The sequence below is a fragment of the Cnephaeus nilssonii genome, assembly GCF_951640355.1.
Source record: "Cnephaeus nilssonii genome assembly, chromosome: 14".
Lineage (NCBI taxonomy): Eukaryota > Metazoa > Chordata > Mammalia > Chiroptera > Vespertilionidae > Cnephaeus > Cnephaeus nilssonii.
This window is the reverse complement of record NC_137085.1, coordinates 67,121,482-67,140,341: the sequence shown is the minus strand read 5'-3', so window position 1 is coordinate 67,140,341 and position 18,860 is coordinate 67,121,482. Positions and strand designations below refer to the sequence as shown.

Genomic DNA, 18,860 nt, shown 5'->3' with positions numbered 1-18,860 from the left:
TGATGATTTCACAGATGTATGTTTATCTCCAAACTCAAGTTACATGCATTAATTATGTACAGCTTTTTACATGTCAATCATACCTCAATAAAGTGTTTATAACAAATTTTTAAAGATTAACAAAGACAAAAAGTGACTCAGTCAAAGAGATGAACATGTTTAACATTGATATATTTAAAGTCAATATATTAACTAACCTCATTGGTGTATCTGAAGCTCCTGAAGATTGTTCCAGTTTATATTCCTTCTCTCGGTTCCTTCTGCTCTTGTTAATTCTGAGTAAAAATAATTATTGAACTTTGTCAATCTGACAGGCAAAAATGATGTGCCCCTGTTGCTTAATTTACATTTCTTTGCTTACTAGTGAAGTTTTTGATCTTTTCAGACATTTATTAGCTGCTTTTAGTTTTTATTACATTCACCTCTTTTCCTTATTAATTATTAAGAGCTGTTTATTTAGTACTATCTTTAATCTATTATGAATCTAAAATGTATTGTTTAGTTCAGCAATTGCCTTTATATGTGTTGTTTATTTGCTCATCTGTTATTTTTTAAATTGAATAGGTGGGTTTTTTTATGATTTCTAGTTTAGTCATAGAAAATGCATTTCAACTCTATTATAAAATTATTGAGCTTTCTTCTTGTATTTTTATTCTAAATTTACCTGGAATTTATTTTATTGGAATTTATTTTAGTGAAGTTTATGTGCAACTTTTCCACTCAATATCTAGCCAAGTTGCACATAAACTTCACTAAATTCCAATAAAATAAGGTGGCACTTTCAATCATTTATATTTTTCTCACTGAATGAAAGTGCCACCTTTCCTCGGCGGTTGGTGTGGACGCAGAGACCACGCCATCTTGGGAAACAGAGCTGCCTGAGACTCGGATCCTGGCTTCTAACACAAACCAGGGCCCTGCAGCCACTGGGGACAGAGAACTGCTATCACAGCTTCAGACAAACAAACAACAAGAATCCAGACTTCCCGGCAGATTTCCGTGAGTCAAAGAGCCTATCCCCCTCCTCGCAGGCGCTGATAGCACCATAGTATCTGATAGACCCGCCCCTCCCCCAAGCTGCCGAGCTTTGCGCAGGGACGCGCTCCCTCTTAGGGAATTTGGCGCGCGCTCGCGCACGGGACAGAAGCAGCTCCCCGTCGGGGAAATCTGTCAGTGCGCACAGAGGGCTCCCCTTCGGGGAATTTGGCTCGCGGGTCACAGCTCCCCCTTCGGAGATTCTTAAGAGGGGCTTCCCTTTGGGGAATTTGGCGCGCAGGACGGACTCCGCCCCCCTGCTGGGACTTTGGGAGAGTGCACTGAGCCAGCTCACCTTCAGGTTCTTAAGAATGTGCGCTCTAGCCGGTTTGGCTCAGTAGAGAGAGCACACACAGGACGCAGCCCCACTTCAGGGAATTTGGCACGCCGGACACAGCTGCCTGGGATCCCTGACTCACAGCGCATTCACACTAAGAGCCAGCGACCCCAATTGTTGGTGCGTGCACACACAGGGACCCTGATTCTCAACGAGAAACCGCACAAGGCAACAGAGACTTTGACACTCGAGTCTTGGTGCAGACACAGGGAAACTCTGACTCCTGGCACATGCTAAGGATCTCATTCTCGGCACATACCAACAGTGTGGTGCAGACAGGGCCCCTGATTCTAAATGTGCACACGAGACCACACGGAACACTGGGGACACTGATCCTGGGCAAGTCTGGTTCCCACCAACCAAAGACAGCCACACGTCCTAGTGTCAGTGCACTTCAGTGAAACTAGGGTGGAGCGAAGTCCCCACAGCACACGGCCCAGGTCCACGCAAACAGAAGCTTGAGCTTTCTGGTAATAGCCAGAATGGGGAAACGAAATAACTCACAGAGGAAAGAAAATGTGGAGTCGCCAAGAAAGGAAATTAGTGAAAATGAAGCTTGCAACATGACCGAAAAGGAGTTCAGAGTAATGGTCATGGAATTTATACATCGGATGGATGAGAAAATCAACAACTTATGCAAGAATCAGGAAGAAATGAAAAGTGATATAGCTACAATCAAAAACACCATGGAAAGTTTCAACAGTAGATTACAAGAAGCAGAGGACCGAATTAGTGTGTTAGAAGATCAGGTACAGAAACAAGCTCAAGCTGAACAGCAATTGGAGAAAAAAATTAAAAAGCAGGAGGAAAGCCTAAGGGAACTTCGGGACAACATGAAACGAAGTAACATGCGTATAATAGGGCTGCCAGAAGGACAAGAAGAGCAGCAGGGATTAGAAAATCTATTTGAAGAAATAATGACAGAAAACTTCCCGGATATGGGAAAGATAAAAGTTACGCAAGTAAAGAGAGTCCCAAGCAGGATCAACCCCAAAAGACCCACACCAAGACATGTCATAATTTCAATGGCAAATATAAATGATAAAGAGAGAATCCTAAAGGCGGCAAGAGAGAGACAGAGAGTTACCTACAAAGGAACACCCATCAGATTGTCAAATGATTACTCATCAGAAACACAACAAGCTAGAAGTGAATGGAAGGAGGTATACAAAGTGTTGCAAAGCAAAGGACTGAATCCAAGAATACTATATCCAGCAAGACTATCAATCAAAATTGAAGGGGAAATCAGGAGCTTTGCAGACAAAAAAAGCCTCAGGGAGTTTATCACCACCAAACCAGCAATGCAAGAATTGCTAAAGGGAATACTGTAAAAAGAAGAAATAAACAGGTAAGAAGGAATACAGACACAAAAATAGATATGACTGCAAACAAATACCTTTCAGTAATAACTTTAAATGTAAACGGACTAAATGCTCCAATCAAAAGACATCGAGTAGCTGAATGGATAAAAAAACACGACCCATATATATGCTGTCTACAAGAGACCCACCTCAGAACAAGAGACTCACACAGATTGAAAGTGAAGGGATGGAAAAATATCTTTCAGGCAAATGGAAATGAAAAAAAAGCTGGGGTAGCAATACTTATATCTGACAAAATAGACCTCAAAGTAAATGCCATAACAAGAGATAAGGAAGGCCACTTCATAATACTAAAGGGAGAAATCCAACAAGAAGAAATAATTCTGGTAAACATATACGCTCCCAATATAGGAGCACCCAAATACATAAAAAAACTCCTGGAGGATATCAAGGGAGAGATTAATAGCAACACAATCATAGTAGGAGACTTTAATACCCCACTATCACCACTGGACAAATCCTCTAAACAAAAAATCAGCAAAGAAACAGCAATCCTAAATGACTCACTAGACCAGATGGAATTAATTGACATCTTCAGAACATTTCACCCCAAAGCCACAGAATATACATACTTCTCAAGTGCACATGGGTCATTTTCAAAGATAGACCATATGCTGGGTCACAGGCAAAGTCTCTTCAAATTCAAGAAGATAGAAATTATATCAAGCATCTTCTCAGATCACAGTGGCATAAAACTGGAAATCAACTACAATAAATACAATCCAAAGAAATCAAACACATGGAGACTAAACAGCATGCTATTAAACAAGGACTGGGTCACCAGAGAGATCAAGGAAGAAATGAAAGTGCCACCTTTCACATACACTGACTTTCCAAATATATTTAGATATAATTCCTGATATTTGTTTCATTGACTGTATATTTTTGTATCACTATCATGCTGCTTTATTTTTTATAATTTTATAAGTTATATTTAAATACCTTATAGGGTAAGTCTGTGTTTACTACCATTTTTAAAAGTTTTTGATTATTCTCATATTTATATTCTTCAAAATAAACTTTAGAATTTTTCAAGTCCAAAAAGTAATCTTGGTTAGATGTATATCTAGCTATTATCAAATCTTACTATTAAAATATATAGTATATCCTTTGATTAGTTCTGTGTATTTCTTGTTAAGTTTAGTCTAAGGAATTTGTGTGACTTTTTTTTTTTTTCAGAGATTCTGTGACTGGAATTATTTTTTACAATATTTTCTACTTTATATAATGTGAAAAAACAATTAAATTTTATAACATGTTGATTTACTTAATTATCCTATTTGTTAGAATTTTTAATTTTCTTTAGTTTTCAAGGCAGACATTAATTTGATCTACAAACAATAGTTTTACCACATCTTTTTCAATAATTAGAACTCATATTCATATATAATTGATTTTGCTAGCACTTTCTGTATCTTTGTCTTGTTTCTACATTTTGGCAACATTTTTCTAGTTAGTTATTCACCATTAAGGTTGATCCTAGTTTTCATTTATGGATGATTTGTTCAGCTGTAGAGAGATATACCTGCACATAGACAGAGACATATATGTAAACACTGTGATTGGAGACCTGTACTCTTATTAATTGTTCTTTGACAATTCATGAGTAGACACTGAAGCTTGTCAAATACTTTTTTATCTAAAAATATTGCTTTAGAGTTGTCACACCTAAGGTAAGGTGTTTATGGATGAAGTGTATGCCGGGAACTTCGGGCTGAAAAGCACAGCTCAACAACCACCTCTGGTTACTCATGTCTCCTTAAGTATCTGCAGTTAAAACATACTCACTTCTGATCTCATTTGATACCTCTTTGATTTCAGTTTACAGGTTCACTGGATTTGAACTTGAATATGAAAGAATGATAGCTCATTTATTATTTAAAAACATTTTTCTTAAAATTCTGACTCTTCCCACTCTTCAGTATTTAACCTCAAAACTTAAGAAAACATTTTCATCATCATCGCTATGTTGGTGCCTTGTCCTGATGACAAACACAAAGAATACACAGAGATTTTGAGGCTCTTTTTATCTCAAAAAAGAAAATCCTTTCATACATCAAAGTTACTGAATTCTGAAAGAAGTATACTTTCTAATTAAAGGTTCTTTTTTAAAGTTAAAGAAAACATTATATATGTAAGGGAAAGTCTTACACTGGATGTGGCCTTTGTTTTATCTTTGACCCTATGGCCTGGGGTGTTGTATGGAGCTTCTGTTGGCTTCATTTCGAACACAGGACAGCATCCCAAACAAGAGAGGTGCAGACACTGATTCACACTGAGCAGGTTTTCTCTTCGTCACTCCCGGTTTTAGTTCTTTGAGTTCAAATAGAGCCTTTTGTAAAATGTATGTGGCTTTGCCTCACAGTCTATGCCGGACAATGTGTATGTAGTCTCTGATGGTTTTCAAATACTGTAATTGTCCTAACTCTAGGAAGCTACTGTTATCATCCCCATCACCTCCATGGTTTAGCCAAGAAAAGCGGGGTGCAGGGAGGTGAGAAACTTATCCGAGACCATGCCGCTCATGTTGGAGGCTCTCAGATTCCAGTTCAGGTCTGCGTGATGCCCAGCCCCGCGCCTCTCCACTGGACTTCTGCCTTTTTGTCTCCCTTTCCCTGCGCTGGCTCACCTTCTCTCCTCTCTTCTGCCGCTTCCCCCGCAGGCCCGTGACCAAGGCGCAGACTAAGAGGTGGCGTCATGCTTCACTCGGCCGCATCATGCTGGCAGCCGCTCCTGGGTCTGGCTGCGGTGTTCATCTTCATGGGGTCCACCATCGGCTGCCCGGCTCGCTGTGAGTGCTCCGCCCAGAACAAATCTGTCAGCTGCCACCGCAGGCGCCTGATTGCCATCCCAGAGGGCATCCCCATCGAGACCAAAATCTTGGACCTCAGCAAGAACAGACTGAAGAGCGTCAACCCGGAAGAATTCATATCGTACCCTCTGTTGGAGGAGATCGACCTGAGTGACAACATCATCGCCAATGTGGAGCCGGGAGCATTTAACAGCCTCTTCAACCTGCGTTCCCTCCGCCTGAAAGGCAATCGCCTCAAGTTGGTCCCCTTGGGGGTGTTCGCGGGGCTGTCCAACCTCACCAAGCTGGACATCAGTGAGAACAAGATTGTCATCTTGCTGGACTACATGTTCCAGGACCTGCACAACCTGAAGTCTCTGGAAGTGGGGGACAACGACTTGGTTTATATATCGCACAGGGCCTTCAGCGGGCTGCTGAGCTTGGAGCAGCTCACCCTGGAGAAGTGCAACCTCACGGCGGTACCCACAGAGGCCCTCTCCCACCTCCACAGCCTCGTGAGCCTGCATCTGAAGCATCTCACTATCAACCACATGCCCGTGTATGCCTTCAAACGGCTGTTCCACCTGAAGCACCTGGAGATTGACTCTTGGCCTTTACTGGACATGATGCCTGCCAACAGCCTCTACGGTCTCAACCTCACCTCTCTGTCCATCACCAACACCAACCTGTCCACGGTCCCCTTCCTCGCCTTGAAGCACCTGGTCTACCTGACCCACCTGAACCTCTCCTACAACCCCATCAGCACTATTGAAGCAGGGATGTTCTCCGACCTGACCCGCCTTCAGGAGCTTCACATCGTGGGGGCCCAGCTCCGGGCCATTGAGCCGCACTCCTTCCAAGGGCTCCGCTTCCTTCGCGTGCTCAACGTGTCTCAGAACCTGCTGGAAACTTTGGAAGAGAACGTCTTCTCCTCCCCTAGGGCTTTGGAGGTCCTGAGCATTAACAACAACCCCCTGGCCTGCGACTGCCGTCTCCTCTGGATCCTGCAGCGGCACCCCACCCTGCAGTTCGGCGGCCAGCAGCCCATGTGTGCTGGCCCCGACACCATCCGCGAGCGGTCCTTCCAGGATTTCCACAGCACTGCCCTTTCCTTTTACTTCACCTGCAAAAAGCCCAAAATCCGCGAGAAGAAGTTGCAGCACCTGCTCGTGGACGAAGGGCAGACGGTCCAGTTGGAATGCAGTGCGGACGGGGACCCCCAGCCGGTGATGTCCTGGGTGACGCCCCGGAGGCGTCTGATCACCACCAAGTCCAACGGAAGAGCTACCGTGTTGGGTGACGGCACCTTGGAAATCCGCTTTGCCCAGGACCAAGACAGTGGGGTGTACGTGTGCATTGCCAGCAACGCCGCTGGGAACGACACCTACACGGCCTCGCTGACTGTGAAAGGATTCACTTCAGACCGCTTCCTTTATGCCAACAGGACCCCTATGTACATGACCGACTCCAATGACACCCTGTCCAACGGCACCAATGCCAACACCTTTTCCCTGGACCTTAAAACAATACTGGTGTCCACAGCCATGGGCTGTTTCACATTCCTGGGAGTGGTTCTATTTTGTTTTCTCCTCCTTTTTGTATGGAGCCGAGGGAAAGGCAAGCACAAAAACAGCATTGACCTTGAGTACGTGCCCCGAAAAAACAATGGTGCTGTCGTGGAAGGGGAGGTGGCTGGACCCAGGAGGTTCAACATGAAAATGATCTGAGGGTCTACCACGCACACTTGGCTCTGTGTCAGTGTCCGTAACCCGTAGGACAACCTGGCACAGCCGATTACTAGGTCAAAAGGCAGCTTAATGCAGCTGCCCCTGTGTCAGAGCAGGGCCTGTGGGAGCAGGAGGACTGCTTATGGGGACGCTCCACCTAGAGGCAGGCAGGCTGGTGTGCAAGCCCTTCACACAGTGGGATACTAATTGTTTGCATTGCAAATATTGGCATTCTGGGGATCTCAGTAAGGAACCTGAACCTTGGCTCATGCTCATGGACGGTTATTCAACATTTTCTACCACTGCAGAAACAAAAGAAAAAATTAAAAGGAACAACCTACAATGTAGGATTTACATATTTAAAAAAAAGACACATTTGTCTAAAATATACTCTACCGAAAAATTTGTATCTATGATTATCCTTTATTAAATCCTTGCATCATACCATACTGTTGGTTCGACACCACAAAGAAATCAATATATTCTTTATTCTTCCTTTTTTTTTTGAAACATATATGCTGTATATGTTTTAAAGCAATATGAATGAGAGATTGTGCTTTTAGTTACTCACCACTATAGATCCAAGTGTGATTTCACCTTCCTTTACATCCAGATAACCTTGAGACCAGATCCCCGGAGTTGTGGGCGGAGATGTGTTGAAAGATGCATTTGTCTGATGTAGGATGCCAAGAAATAGGACCCAAGGCAAAAACTGCTCAACTCTGTTAACTTCTGTTACTATAAATAAAGGCATGTGCCTAGTTTTGATACAGAATGGAATATTTTTTATACTTGTGATATCACACTGGACCAGTTTACTGTAACCAAGCCCTTGGTTTCTCCAGAAGATGGTAGGCCACTAGTTGTACCTGTAAAATGAAGGTAGGTGGTAAGAATGAAAACAATCCATTCAAAGACAACTTGATATTTCTTCCATCAGTTGCTACTAATGGGTTAATAGGAAACAAAAGAGCATATAGTTATTATATAGCATACTCATGGGGTAATATTCACCTCATAAGATCAAGAATTCAGATGTTCAAAAGCTCTCTGGATAAGTTCTTCTCAGATGCCAACACAAACCAGGGTGATCCATGCAGAACATGATGTTAATACAACTAAGAGGCCGTTTAAAACATGATAGCTGTCTGAAGACTGGATTATTTCCAAAGGAAGCATCTAGCAGCTCTGATGTTCTCTATCCAAGTACTAGAGACAAAGTATTACTTTGAATGGGCAACTTCAGGGTTTCTCCCTGCTTCCTTACTAAGTAGAGAATTGGTTCTTGTTTTGAAAATTATCCTGTGTAGACCAAGAGGAATCTGTCTTGTTTTTAAAGAAGTGAGGAAAACAAGGTGGATTAAAAAGTGCTTACCAATTTTCCCCCTCTGACCCAAGGATATTGCCAATTCAATTTTTTAAATGATTGTTACTTAAAGTTAAAATATTATAGTTTGTTTTTTTTAAATGGCATCATGCCACTTGAACCAGTGATCTGATTCAAGTAAGATATAGTATAATTTGCTAAATGTTGAGTGAATGGATTTTTAAAATATATTCATATGATCTCAGAAAGCATTGGATATAGAGGGTATTCATGAATGTGATCTATTTAACAGCACAGAACAGAGAGGCAATTCCTACAGTTTGCACATGTTGAGAGAGACCTGAAAATGAGCCCCCTTTTGGATAGCATATAAGCTGGCATACAAGGTTTGCTTCTTCACATCAGATTGGGGGTTTGACATTCAAAATCTGGCATTTGTTTTAATATTTAAAATCTTGAGTAACTTTAATAAAATTAAATTGCCCCAATATAAAAACAAAAAAGTGGCAGGTCCAGAAATTGTCTTGCCAATTGGCTAAACCCATTCTCCCTTTGACAAAGGGTGGAAAATGAGATAAAAATTGAAGACTTGCCTGTTTGAGTCATTTGTAATTTGACTTTCCTGATGATTATCATAGATCTTTCAGAAATTAATTCTCCAATTGTGTAATTACCTCATTTTATCTAACAATACAAATCAAGGTCTGTTGTAAATTCTAGCAAAATTCCAACTTCTGTGCAAAAGGAATGGGTCTTTCAAAATTAAAACACACAGAGAATAAAGATAAAGAAGGTAAAGTAGAGTAACAGTCTATCTTAATTTTTCAGTACTGTGTGGAGCAAATACTTAACTTTGTTGTACAACAACAAAGGCAGAAACATTGAACCATTAATTAAAGGGCTTTGTAATTTAACTGTTTTCAGTCAAAATTGATAAAAATTGCTTATGAAATTGGATTAAAGTGAATCCATCCTTGAAAAGATTTAGTTTTAAAAAAAGTTAGTTATTCCATTGGCAGAGGAGAGATTACACTCTCTCAGGGTTTCCATATTCTGGTCCATGGGGAAAATAGCTACTAAGATATTAATAACCATTCTTCCAAAAAAAATAGTCCCATAAAATAAGTTGGAGAATGCTGCATTCTATAACCACCTCTTGGAAGTTCAAAATTCATGTGAGCCTAATACCGTGGTCGACAAACTGTGGCTCGCGAGCCACATGCGGCTCTTTGGCCCCTTGAGTGTGGCTCTTCCACAAAATACCATGGCCTGGGCAAGTCTATTTTGAAGAAGTGGCATTAGAAGAAGTTTAAAAAATTTGGCTCTCAAAAGAAATTTCAATCGTTGTACTGTTGATATTTGGCTCTGTTGACTGAGTTTGCCGACCACTGGCCTAATAAATACTCCAAAAGTTCCTATAAACAAGATTTCTCTTTAATGTTGTTTGTCTTGGGGTTTATCTAACTTATTTGAGCATGAAGCACTTCTTTTCATGTCGTAACTGTTATCTGGAAAAATCAGTTCTGCATAACCCACTTTGGTCAACATTAAACTAAAAAATAGTACTCTTCTGAAATACCCCTAAACCCAATGTTCCTAACAAAATAAAAATTACGTATTTGTATTGGGCTCCAGTAGATTTTAAAAAAAGCATACTTCTTGTATAACTGATCTGATTATATAAATGTACTGGCCAGATATTTCTAGGAGAACTTTCTGCCCACAGCATCATAATCATGGATTTATAGGTAATTGGTCATTCAATTTTCTACTCTTTCACGGTTGGTGCAGATCTTAGGTTCCTTTATACATCTACAAAGCTCTCATCTTGGGCTCCGCTGCCTGGAGTTCTGGGCTCTAGGATTCAGTTTCACAAAAGGAGCTTCCCCTCGTGACTTCAGATTACCTCTTCGTAAGATCTAACTAGGTCATGTAAGATCTAACTAGAACATGGCGGAGACGAACAGCTCAGACCAGCACATGGCCACATTTTCCCGTTAGGAGCCATCTCTGAGTCATCCTCTTCCCAGAGGATTTGTCTCTTAAGAAGTTGTTTAGCCCAGCATTAGTACTTGGGTGACCGATTATTTGTCTGTGTATATTCAGCATTTCCAGAAAAGTATTTATTCTCTCTAGACATTAAATCTCTAGAAGGAAAAATTGCCTGACTAGAGCCCTGATGGTCCGAAACAATTGACTCATGTCCCAAAATGTCTGAAACCATCTTATGATAACTCACCAAATGATGTGTTTATGTGTTGCTGGCAAGGGATTTCTCCTCTTGCAAATTCTCATGTTACTCACTTTTTAAAACCTCTTTCATTTCTATTGTGTTTATCATTATGAGTTTTCCAAATATTCTCAAAGTTTGAAAATGCCAAGTATTGTATTGCCGAGACTGGTACTTCCTAGTTTCTGAGGACACTTGTCAGAACTCCAATTTTGTTCAACTTTCTAGAAAGTTTGCTCATCATCAACAGCTCCCAGTAGGGCAAAGACATTCAGAATTTGCTCTAAGGTGGATTCTTTTTTCTTTGTTCTGTCAAATTTTCTATTCTCAGTTCTTAGAGGAGCTCAGAATTATAATAGAAAAATATTTAAATCGCACCTGCATTGAAGCCTGCCTTTTGTCATTTTCCAAGACTCAAGTAGGAGCAAAATATCTGTACAAAAGAGAAGATGTGATCTTGGAGAAGAAAAATTGAGTAGAGCCCCAAGTAAATTAACTTACCCTGCCAGGGTCTCCCTTCATCTGCATGTCTGTCAATACATTTGTTGTAACTTCAGGGACTGTGCTCAGAAGCTGTTCAACAACACAGAATGTGTCTTGGGGCTTTCTAGGAAAGAACAAAAATACATTATTTTCATTTTAGAAGGCTAAGAAGTGACAAAAGATATATCAAGAGTTTAAAGAAAGGTTGGAGGGAGACACTTGGATCCATTTTAATTATATTCCCTTTATTACTAATTTTGATAGTTTTCTTCTAACGAAAAATCAGAGCTTATGTTCTTCTTTAACTTTCATAGGTGTCTTTTATACCAGTTCCCTGTGTCCTGCTCAACCTTATATAGCTCACATGAGCTATTCCACTTGGATTTGTGGCATGTGAACCGAGTAACAAAACCTTTGGGACCACAGCCATTCACACTACGTGGTAATCAGGCAAATATTTATCATCTTTGTTGCTGGGATTAAGGGATGAGACACTCGCCATTAGACTATACATCATCTGCCTGGTTATTTCCACTGACTTGGCAACACTGGCTTTGGAAGTTCCATCCTTTCTGATAAAAATCCTTGATATTTTCTGATTGAAGAGTTTTGGAGTTATTCTGCCTTTATGTGTGGAAAGCCTTGAGGGATGAAATATTATCTGACTTGTTGATTTTAGAATTGCATCTTTAGGTGAGGCAACAGAGGGTGCTTCTTGGTACTTTAGCACACTTGACATGACTCAGTTACTCCTTCAAGAGCCATTCCCATTCTCAGTTACTCCTTCAAGAGCCTTCTCATTCTCACTCCAGCAAAAGTAGGACAACGGGGGAAGGACAACTTCGCAACCTAAGTCTACAAGGTCAGAACGATAGCCTTGACATTTGGGCAACTTACCCAACAAAAACTGGTCTAGGGCCATAAGTCTGGACTTGTAAGGTGTTAGCCAAGTAAACTATGCTTTAAATGAACAATGATAGGTTTTCAAATCTGAAGTTGGTTGGTCTGTTTTGGGAGCAGTGAATGTAGCTGCAAATGTTCTAAAAAAAAATGTTAGAGAATGAAAACTGCTTATCTTGTGTAAGCTTTTCAACAGATTGCCCAAAATAAAATACTTGCACCCCCTCCCCCCCCCCCCCAAAAAAAAGGCATGATTTAAGAAGTTTGCAAAAAGTTTGGTTTTTTAAAAACAGGCCTGGAGCTGATGTTCCTCTTTCAAAATATGGGAATCTGATCAACACAAGCTTGCATGTGCCCCAGAGTGCCCTTCTCCTTTGCCACATCCTTTAATGTCTCTTCCTCTCTCTGGAGAACATCCTGAACAGGAGGAGGAAAACAGCAGAGACTACTACCCCCCCTGAGACAGCCCACAGAGAGATGAGAGCTCTGGTGTGCCCCCACAGCTCCCTTTCCTGACACCACACTGAACTGCTCCCTCGTTCCCCCACTGCCTTACTCACCACTGTAGCCTTCCAGCTGCTGTGGTACCTCGCCAATGAGCACTCTCTCCAGGGATGTCTTCTTTCACTGGTACTCGGAAATTCTTGGGTAATTGTTAGACTGGAAATTGCTTTAAAAATAAACCCTCCAGCCTATCTCACATAACACTTTAAAAGTGATTATGTGATTTCTATTCACAAAATCACAAACTGACAGCAATCTGCAGGTTAAGTGATTCTCTCTCTCTCTCTCTCTCTCTTTCTCTCTCTCTCTCCCTTCCTCCCTCCCTCATTTTCTAGAAGCAGGTGGATTAGTATAAAGCCAGCCTTAAGTAGAAGCTTATTTATAGCCTTAGCAGAATGAGACAAGAGCTGGTACAATCAAGAGAGTCTGCATATTTTAAGCAAGTCTTTACTTTTAATATGCAAAATAGCCATTAGCCAACAACAAAAATGCAAATTTACTTTCCACTAAATTGGTTAACTATATTAATTCCAATGAAGTTCAAAAGATATCTTTCCATATTGAAAATGGGTCACAGTAAAAACATGTGTGCCTAGTCTACAAAGGCAAAAGAAAAAAAAAGCAGAAATGTTGTTGCCATGTTAACTTTCTTCATTTTGTTGCACACCTCCTATTCTAAATTGCTTTAATATCATTACTCCCCACTAAAAGATAATCAATATAATCTACAATACCACTTAATTAACAAATAATGATTAAACAAGAGATTAATTCAGACTTGAAAAAAAAAGTTCTCCCAATCTCTATAGCAACATGTGTCCAGCTACACATGGATTCATATACATATCTATGTGATAGCAAGAGACAGAAACCGAGTCATGGATAGACCTTGTTTAGAGAATATTTGTATGGAAACATGTTCTTTTCCTCTCCAGTTATAAAATCAGGTATACCACACACATATGCACTGTCTTTTTCTGTTTTCCACTTGGTGTGGAATGCCCCAAATCATAATTAATTGAAAAGTTATTGTTTATATATACATATATAAATATGTGGGGGAGGGTGGTATTTTTATGTGTTTAAAATGTAACTGTTTTAAAAGTTGATAAGCTTGAGCAAGATGGGGGAAAACAGAATGTGTGTCTATGTTTTTCTTTAATGTCTTTTATCAAAATCTATTCTGGGAACATCCCATGATTGAAAGTACTAAACCAACAAGCTACAAAACTTTTTTTTTAAATGCCTGTTATCTTGTTTTTATTTGCAAAATGTTAGTGCTAATGACAAAAGTATAATGATTTAGGTTTGCATCTCATTGACTACTATTATTGATTTCTTATTGTGGGCATGTTTTTAATATGTAAAAATAAGTTCTTATTAATATGTGAAATAAGTTAAAAAACAAAGGGCTTAAGCATCTGACATCTCAGTTAAATCCATTGGGGTATAATTAAGAAATGAAACATTATAAAAGGCAATTGGAGTCACATGTTAGAAGATAACTCCTTATTGAGAGAAGAAAGTTATATGAACCTTATAGGAAACATTAGATTATTTAAACATCTTTAGCACTGTTATTAGATCAAATAATCTGCAAATAATCTCTAGTCAAAGAAGAAGTAGGTCCAGGGAATGGGAATCTAATGTGTGTTGGTGGATACCACTCAGAGAGGGATATAAGGCCAGGCTATCTGGTTCTAGGCAACATTTCCAAGGCCATGGTTTGACCTGCTGGATATCCAAGTCTAGGTAATATCAACCATACTATAAAGACATGAAGATAAATCCTGTATCACTTGCAAAATTATCTCATATACATTTGACTTGGTTACATAAACCAATAATGACTATAGACATGACTTTAGGTATGAAATATATTTAAGCAAGAACTGAAGAGTTCAGCAAGCCATACATACAACATCATCACATAGTTTTTCTCTCTGAGTTAGACTCAGCCAACTATCAGTGATTCAAGACACTGTGCAAAATAGAAAGGCACTCGAACAAAAGAGAAATCTTTTATCTCATCCTAAGGCAAATTGGTAACAAGGGGAAGAGAGGGTTAAGTGTTAAAGAGGGAAAAAACTGAACATGTAAAAACTACATTTGTTCAGTCTTTTTGTTGAGAATGAAGGTGGTCTCTCCTTATCTTTGGTACTTAAAGGAATAGGCTTTAGGGAGATGAGCTGAGTTAGTGGTCATCCTATGGTACCATCTACACACACACACACACACACACACACACACACACACACACACAATATCTTGCTAGATGCCTTCCAGTGAAAAGGGAATAGTGGAGGAGGAGGAAGTGAAAAGCTGGCAGGAATGATATCTGGAAGCCCTACTGGTAAATGATCAGAAAGCCTGGATTCACCTCCAGGCAGCAGCATATACTCAAATTCTGAGACCCTTAGCAAGACATTCACAAAATTTCCCCTTAGCTATTCTTTAATTGCAAAATGAAGCGCTTGCTGCCAGAAGGGAATTCCTTCCTGAAGACTTTCTGGTAATATCAGAGCTGCTGGAGGAAGAGTCGTGTTTGACAGTTTTATACTCTACTGAACTAGCATGGCTAAAGCCAAGAGAGTTCTCATGAACACAGTTTGAATGTATTGAGTATATCCCTTTGCCAACAGATGCATCACAAGTTACATAAACTCACTGATCAGGGAGATGTTTCTAGCACTCCAAGACTTGTTCTAAAACAATGAGAAAATGAATATACAATGAAGTCACGTTTTTAAATGAAACTAAATTTGCATTTGACTCAGCAGCCTCACTCTGGCTCTGTGGTCACAGACACACTCTGGCCATGTGCTGCTTCCTACCTTTGGGAGCCCATCATGGTTTTGTGTTTCTGGGGTTTTTGTTTGATTTTATTTTGATTTTTGTTTCTTTCCTCTCATTTTCATTGGTCACAAGCATACTGTTCCAACTAGCTGCCTGTTAATATTCCTGTGTCATTTGATGTAGTCAAAATAAAAGTTATGAATTCCTACCTATTCCCTTTAAGGCAGATACGTTTATTATGGAACCCAACAGTCTTTTCCTAATTACCTCATTGTCAGACCTAAAACTCAGGACATGAAGATTAATGTGGAATAAGGCCAAGTGAAGGAGGAAACAGAGAAACCTTAATGGGATTCCTGAGGAGAAATTCACCTAGGAATTCTGCCACTGACTGATGGAAAACCTGAAAACATTGGCTTTGAAGGCTTGTCACTCTGGTGCCTTTCATCAACTCTTACAAACAACCAAATGCAGAAATTATGATCCTTTATCAAAAAAATTGGATTGAGAAAGAAATCCTTTAGGATAGCTATGCAGACATTGTTTCATTTCATAATACTCTAAACTGGGTAAATCAGAATGTTGGGACACATCAACAAATCTCTCTAAATAGTACATCTATTTTAATGCCACACACACATATATTACTAAGAACCATCTGAAGAAAGAAAAGGGAAAAGAAAAGGCAAGTGGAAAATATGTGGCTTACCTGTGGATGTTTACTATTCTGTTTGTCCTCTAAGAAGAACAATACCAGAACTCAATCACAAGAAGTCAGAGTCTGAGAGATGAAAACCCAAGGAGAGTCTTCACAAAAACAACATACTACTCAATAGGTTACCTCTTTGCTGGAAAGACCTAAATCTTACATGTGATTGCAGAAGTTAAGTCTATATTGAATATATTGAATAATTTTGTTCACTGTCACATTGGGAGATAAATCTACTTACCAGACCCCACAGGGGAAACACTTATATGAGCCACTTCTAATTGCAGCATCAATAGTCATATTTTTAATCACAATTGATCAAGCATGTTGGTACCATAGCACAGAAGCAACTTACCACATTTAATCTCACTATGAGCTATTAGCTGGGTGTACAAAAGAATAATAGGTTACATCTCCTATATACATTCACGGCTGGCACAGAATGAGATAAACACTTTTTTTAAATACACACACAAATCCATACCATGGCATCCAGAGTTTTGTTAAGCCTATCAGTTGAAACATCCTATGAGGATTTAATTCACTAAGTACAGAACAAGTGTGTAATGCAGAGAGATTACAAGTCAGCTCCACCATCCTGACTTCTACAAGCTCTTCTATTTGGCAACACCCGAAGAATTTGGCCACCTCCATTTTAGTGATCGCAGGAGCCTTCCATGGCCCTGAATAAGAAATGTTCTGGTATTGACAAGGGACTGGTTTCAATACATGGCAGCTGTTTTCTGTCATGAGTCTTCAGGCAGAAAAAAATGGGTTTACCAAAATGGAAAGTACTTCAAAAGTAGGTGAGTCAACAGAAGAGTGATTCATTGTTTTAGTTCAATGTATTTTCTTTTTTAAATATATTTTTATCGATTTCGGAGAGAAAGAGAAAGGGAGAGATAGAAACATCAATAATGAGAGAGAATCATTGATCAGCTGCCTCCTACATGCCCCACAATGGGGATCGAGCCCACCACGCAGGCATGTGCCCTGACTGGGAATCGAACCGTGACCTCCTGGTTCCTAGGTCAATGCTTTACCACTGAGCTACACAAGAATTTCTTTTCAATGTATTTTCAAATTAGCATTTGGTAAGAACTGGAGAGCACACACTTTTCAAATGAATGACAATGAAGACATAGGTATACACGAGAGAATTTCATTTTGAAGGAAAAGGAATATAGTCCTGTCTCTAATATTAATCTTCATAGTTTGGGTTCTAAACCAACAAGTATACAAACTCTATATTAAAAATTATTTTAAATGGCTGTGTATTTATATCCTTTTAATGCCATAAGTATTAGCTTAAATACATACCCACAGATAATTCAGAAATCTAAACTCCTTATTCTTGTTTAGAAATTGGAAATCAGATTTCTCCAGCTTTTGTTTTAAAATATGTAGAACATTTAATTTTCCACTTATCCAAGCACAATCTTTATTCATTCTTTCATTCATCTATTTAATCATGCAACATCTGAGTATCTATTATCATAATAACTGAACAGCACATCAATAAATAAAGTCATTATTGAAATGTGATCCAAACTTTAATTCTGCATTGCTCCACATTAACTTCTTTGTCTTCCATGTTGACCACAACCTGTTTCTCACCCTATCATCCAAATCAGGTGGTTTAGAGATGGGCCTTAGTGTCCAACTGGCCAGGCACTAGTCTGGCTTTAAGACCTACCTGCTTTAATGATCCACTCTCAGGGAGTCAGAATCGTTACCTACTAAATAGACAAGGATCTGGAGTTAGAGTCCCCAGGACTCTCACTGGGTTCCTGTTTCTTTATGGACAAGCTACTTAACAGCTCTGCATCTCCATCTCTCAAAACGACCATAACACTACCTACCTCACCAGGGTGCTGTGAGGCTTACTGGGAAAGTATGAGGGAATGGTGAGTAGAATTTGGGGCCTACTACAAAGGTGGTACAGGATGAAGCTGGACAAAGTTATTGAGTATGCACCCCTCTCCCCCTGGGAGTCCCAGGTCTGCCATGATATGTTTACTCCCTTTACAACTAGCATCTAAAACAGCATTGACCATCAATTGGCTTGGTTTATCTTTCATATGACCTCTACATGAAATCTACAAGATTCATCACAACCCCTCCCCCTTTTCTCTTTGAGAGATACTGACTTAGAAAAATTACTAAACTAATTTTAACAAAGGATAATAAAATATTTCACTTCCAGGTGCTGGGGGTGAGGGAACAGTTATTTATTTTAATATGAAACAAGAGTTTGAATGGATATCTTCAAGGGTATGGGTTTTAGTGGAGAAATTTATTGCCTGGGGCTTTCTGTTGTTTTCAGTCTGACTTCCCAGCTCTCTGTACCATTGTTTTAAAGTACATCTCCTTCCCTTTTATTGGAAGGGAAACTACAATCCTCGTTTCCAGATGATTCTTTTCATGTAGTCTGTTTTGCTCAAAGGACAAATTCTTTTCACAACTGTTGTAATTATTTTTCTAGAGGGCCATTTTAATTGCCACATTGTTTAGCTAAGCCCTATTGTCTTGGTGTCCTTCAACATTGTCAGTTGCTTTAAAATACAGGGGTGGGAGGGGGAGCTAATAAGCACATTGTTGTAATTGATTTATATGTTTGAACTGTCTTATCAGAAAAC

The 18,860-nt window shown here is 39.7% G+C and overlaps 1 protein-coding gene across 15 annotated transcripts in view; it reads left to right on the top strand.

Moving 5' to 3' along the window:
- LINGO2 (leucine rich repeat and Ig domain containing 2) overlaps nt 1-12,905 on the top strand; it is a 1,264,400-nt gene extending 1,251,495 nt beyond the window's left edge. For all 15 annotated transcript variants that reach the window (XM_079791176.1, XM_079791163.1, XM_079791166.1 and 12 more), the window contains one exon: nt 5,417-12,905. In XM_079791176.1, the coding sequence (XP_079647302.1) occupies nt 5,452-7,272 (1,821 nt within the window). In that variant the 5' untranslated portion in view covers nt 5,417-5,451 and the 3' untranslated portion in view covers nt 7,273-12,905. The remainder of the gene's footprint in view (nt 1-5,416) is intronic.
- Nucleotides 12,906-18,860: the final 5,955 nt, after the last annotated feature.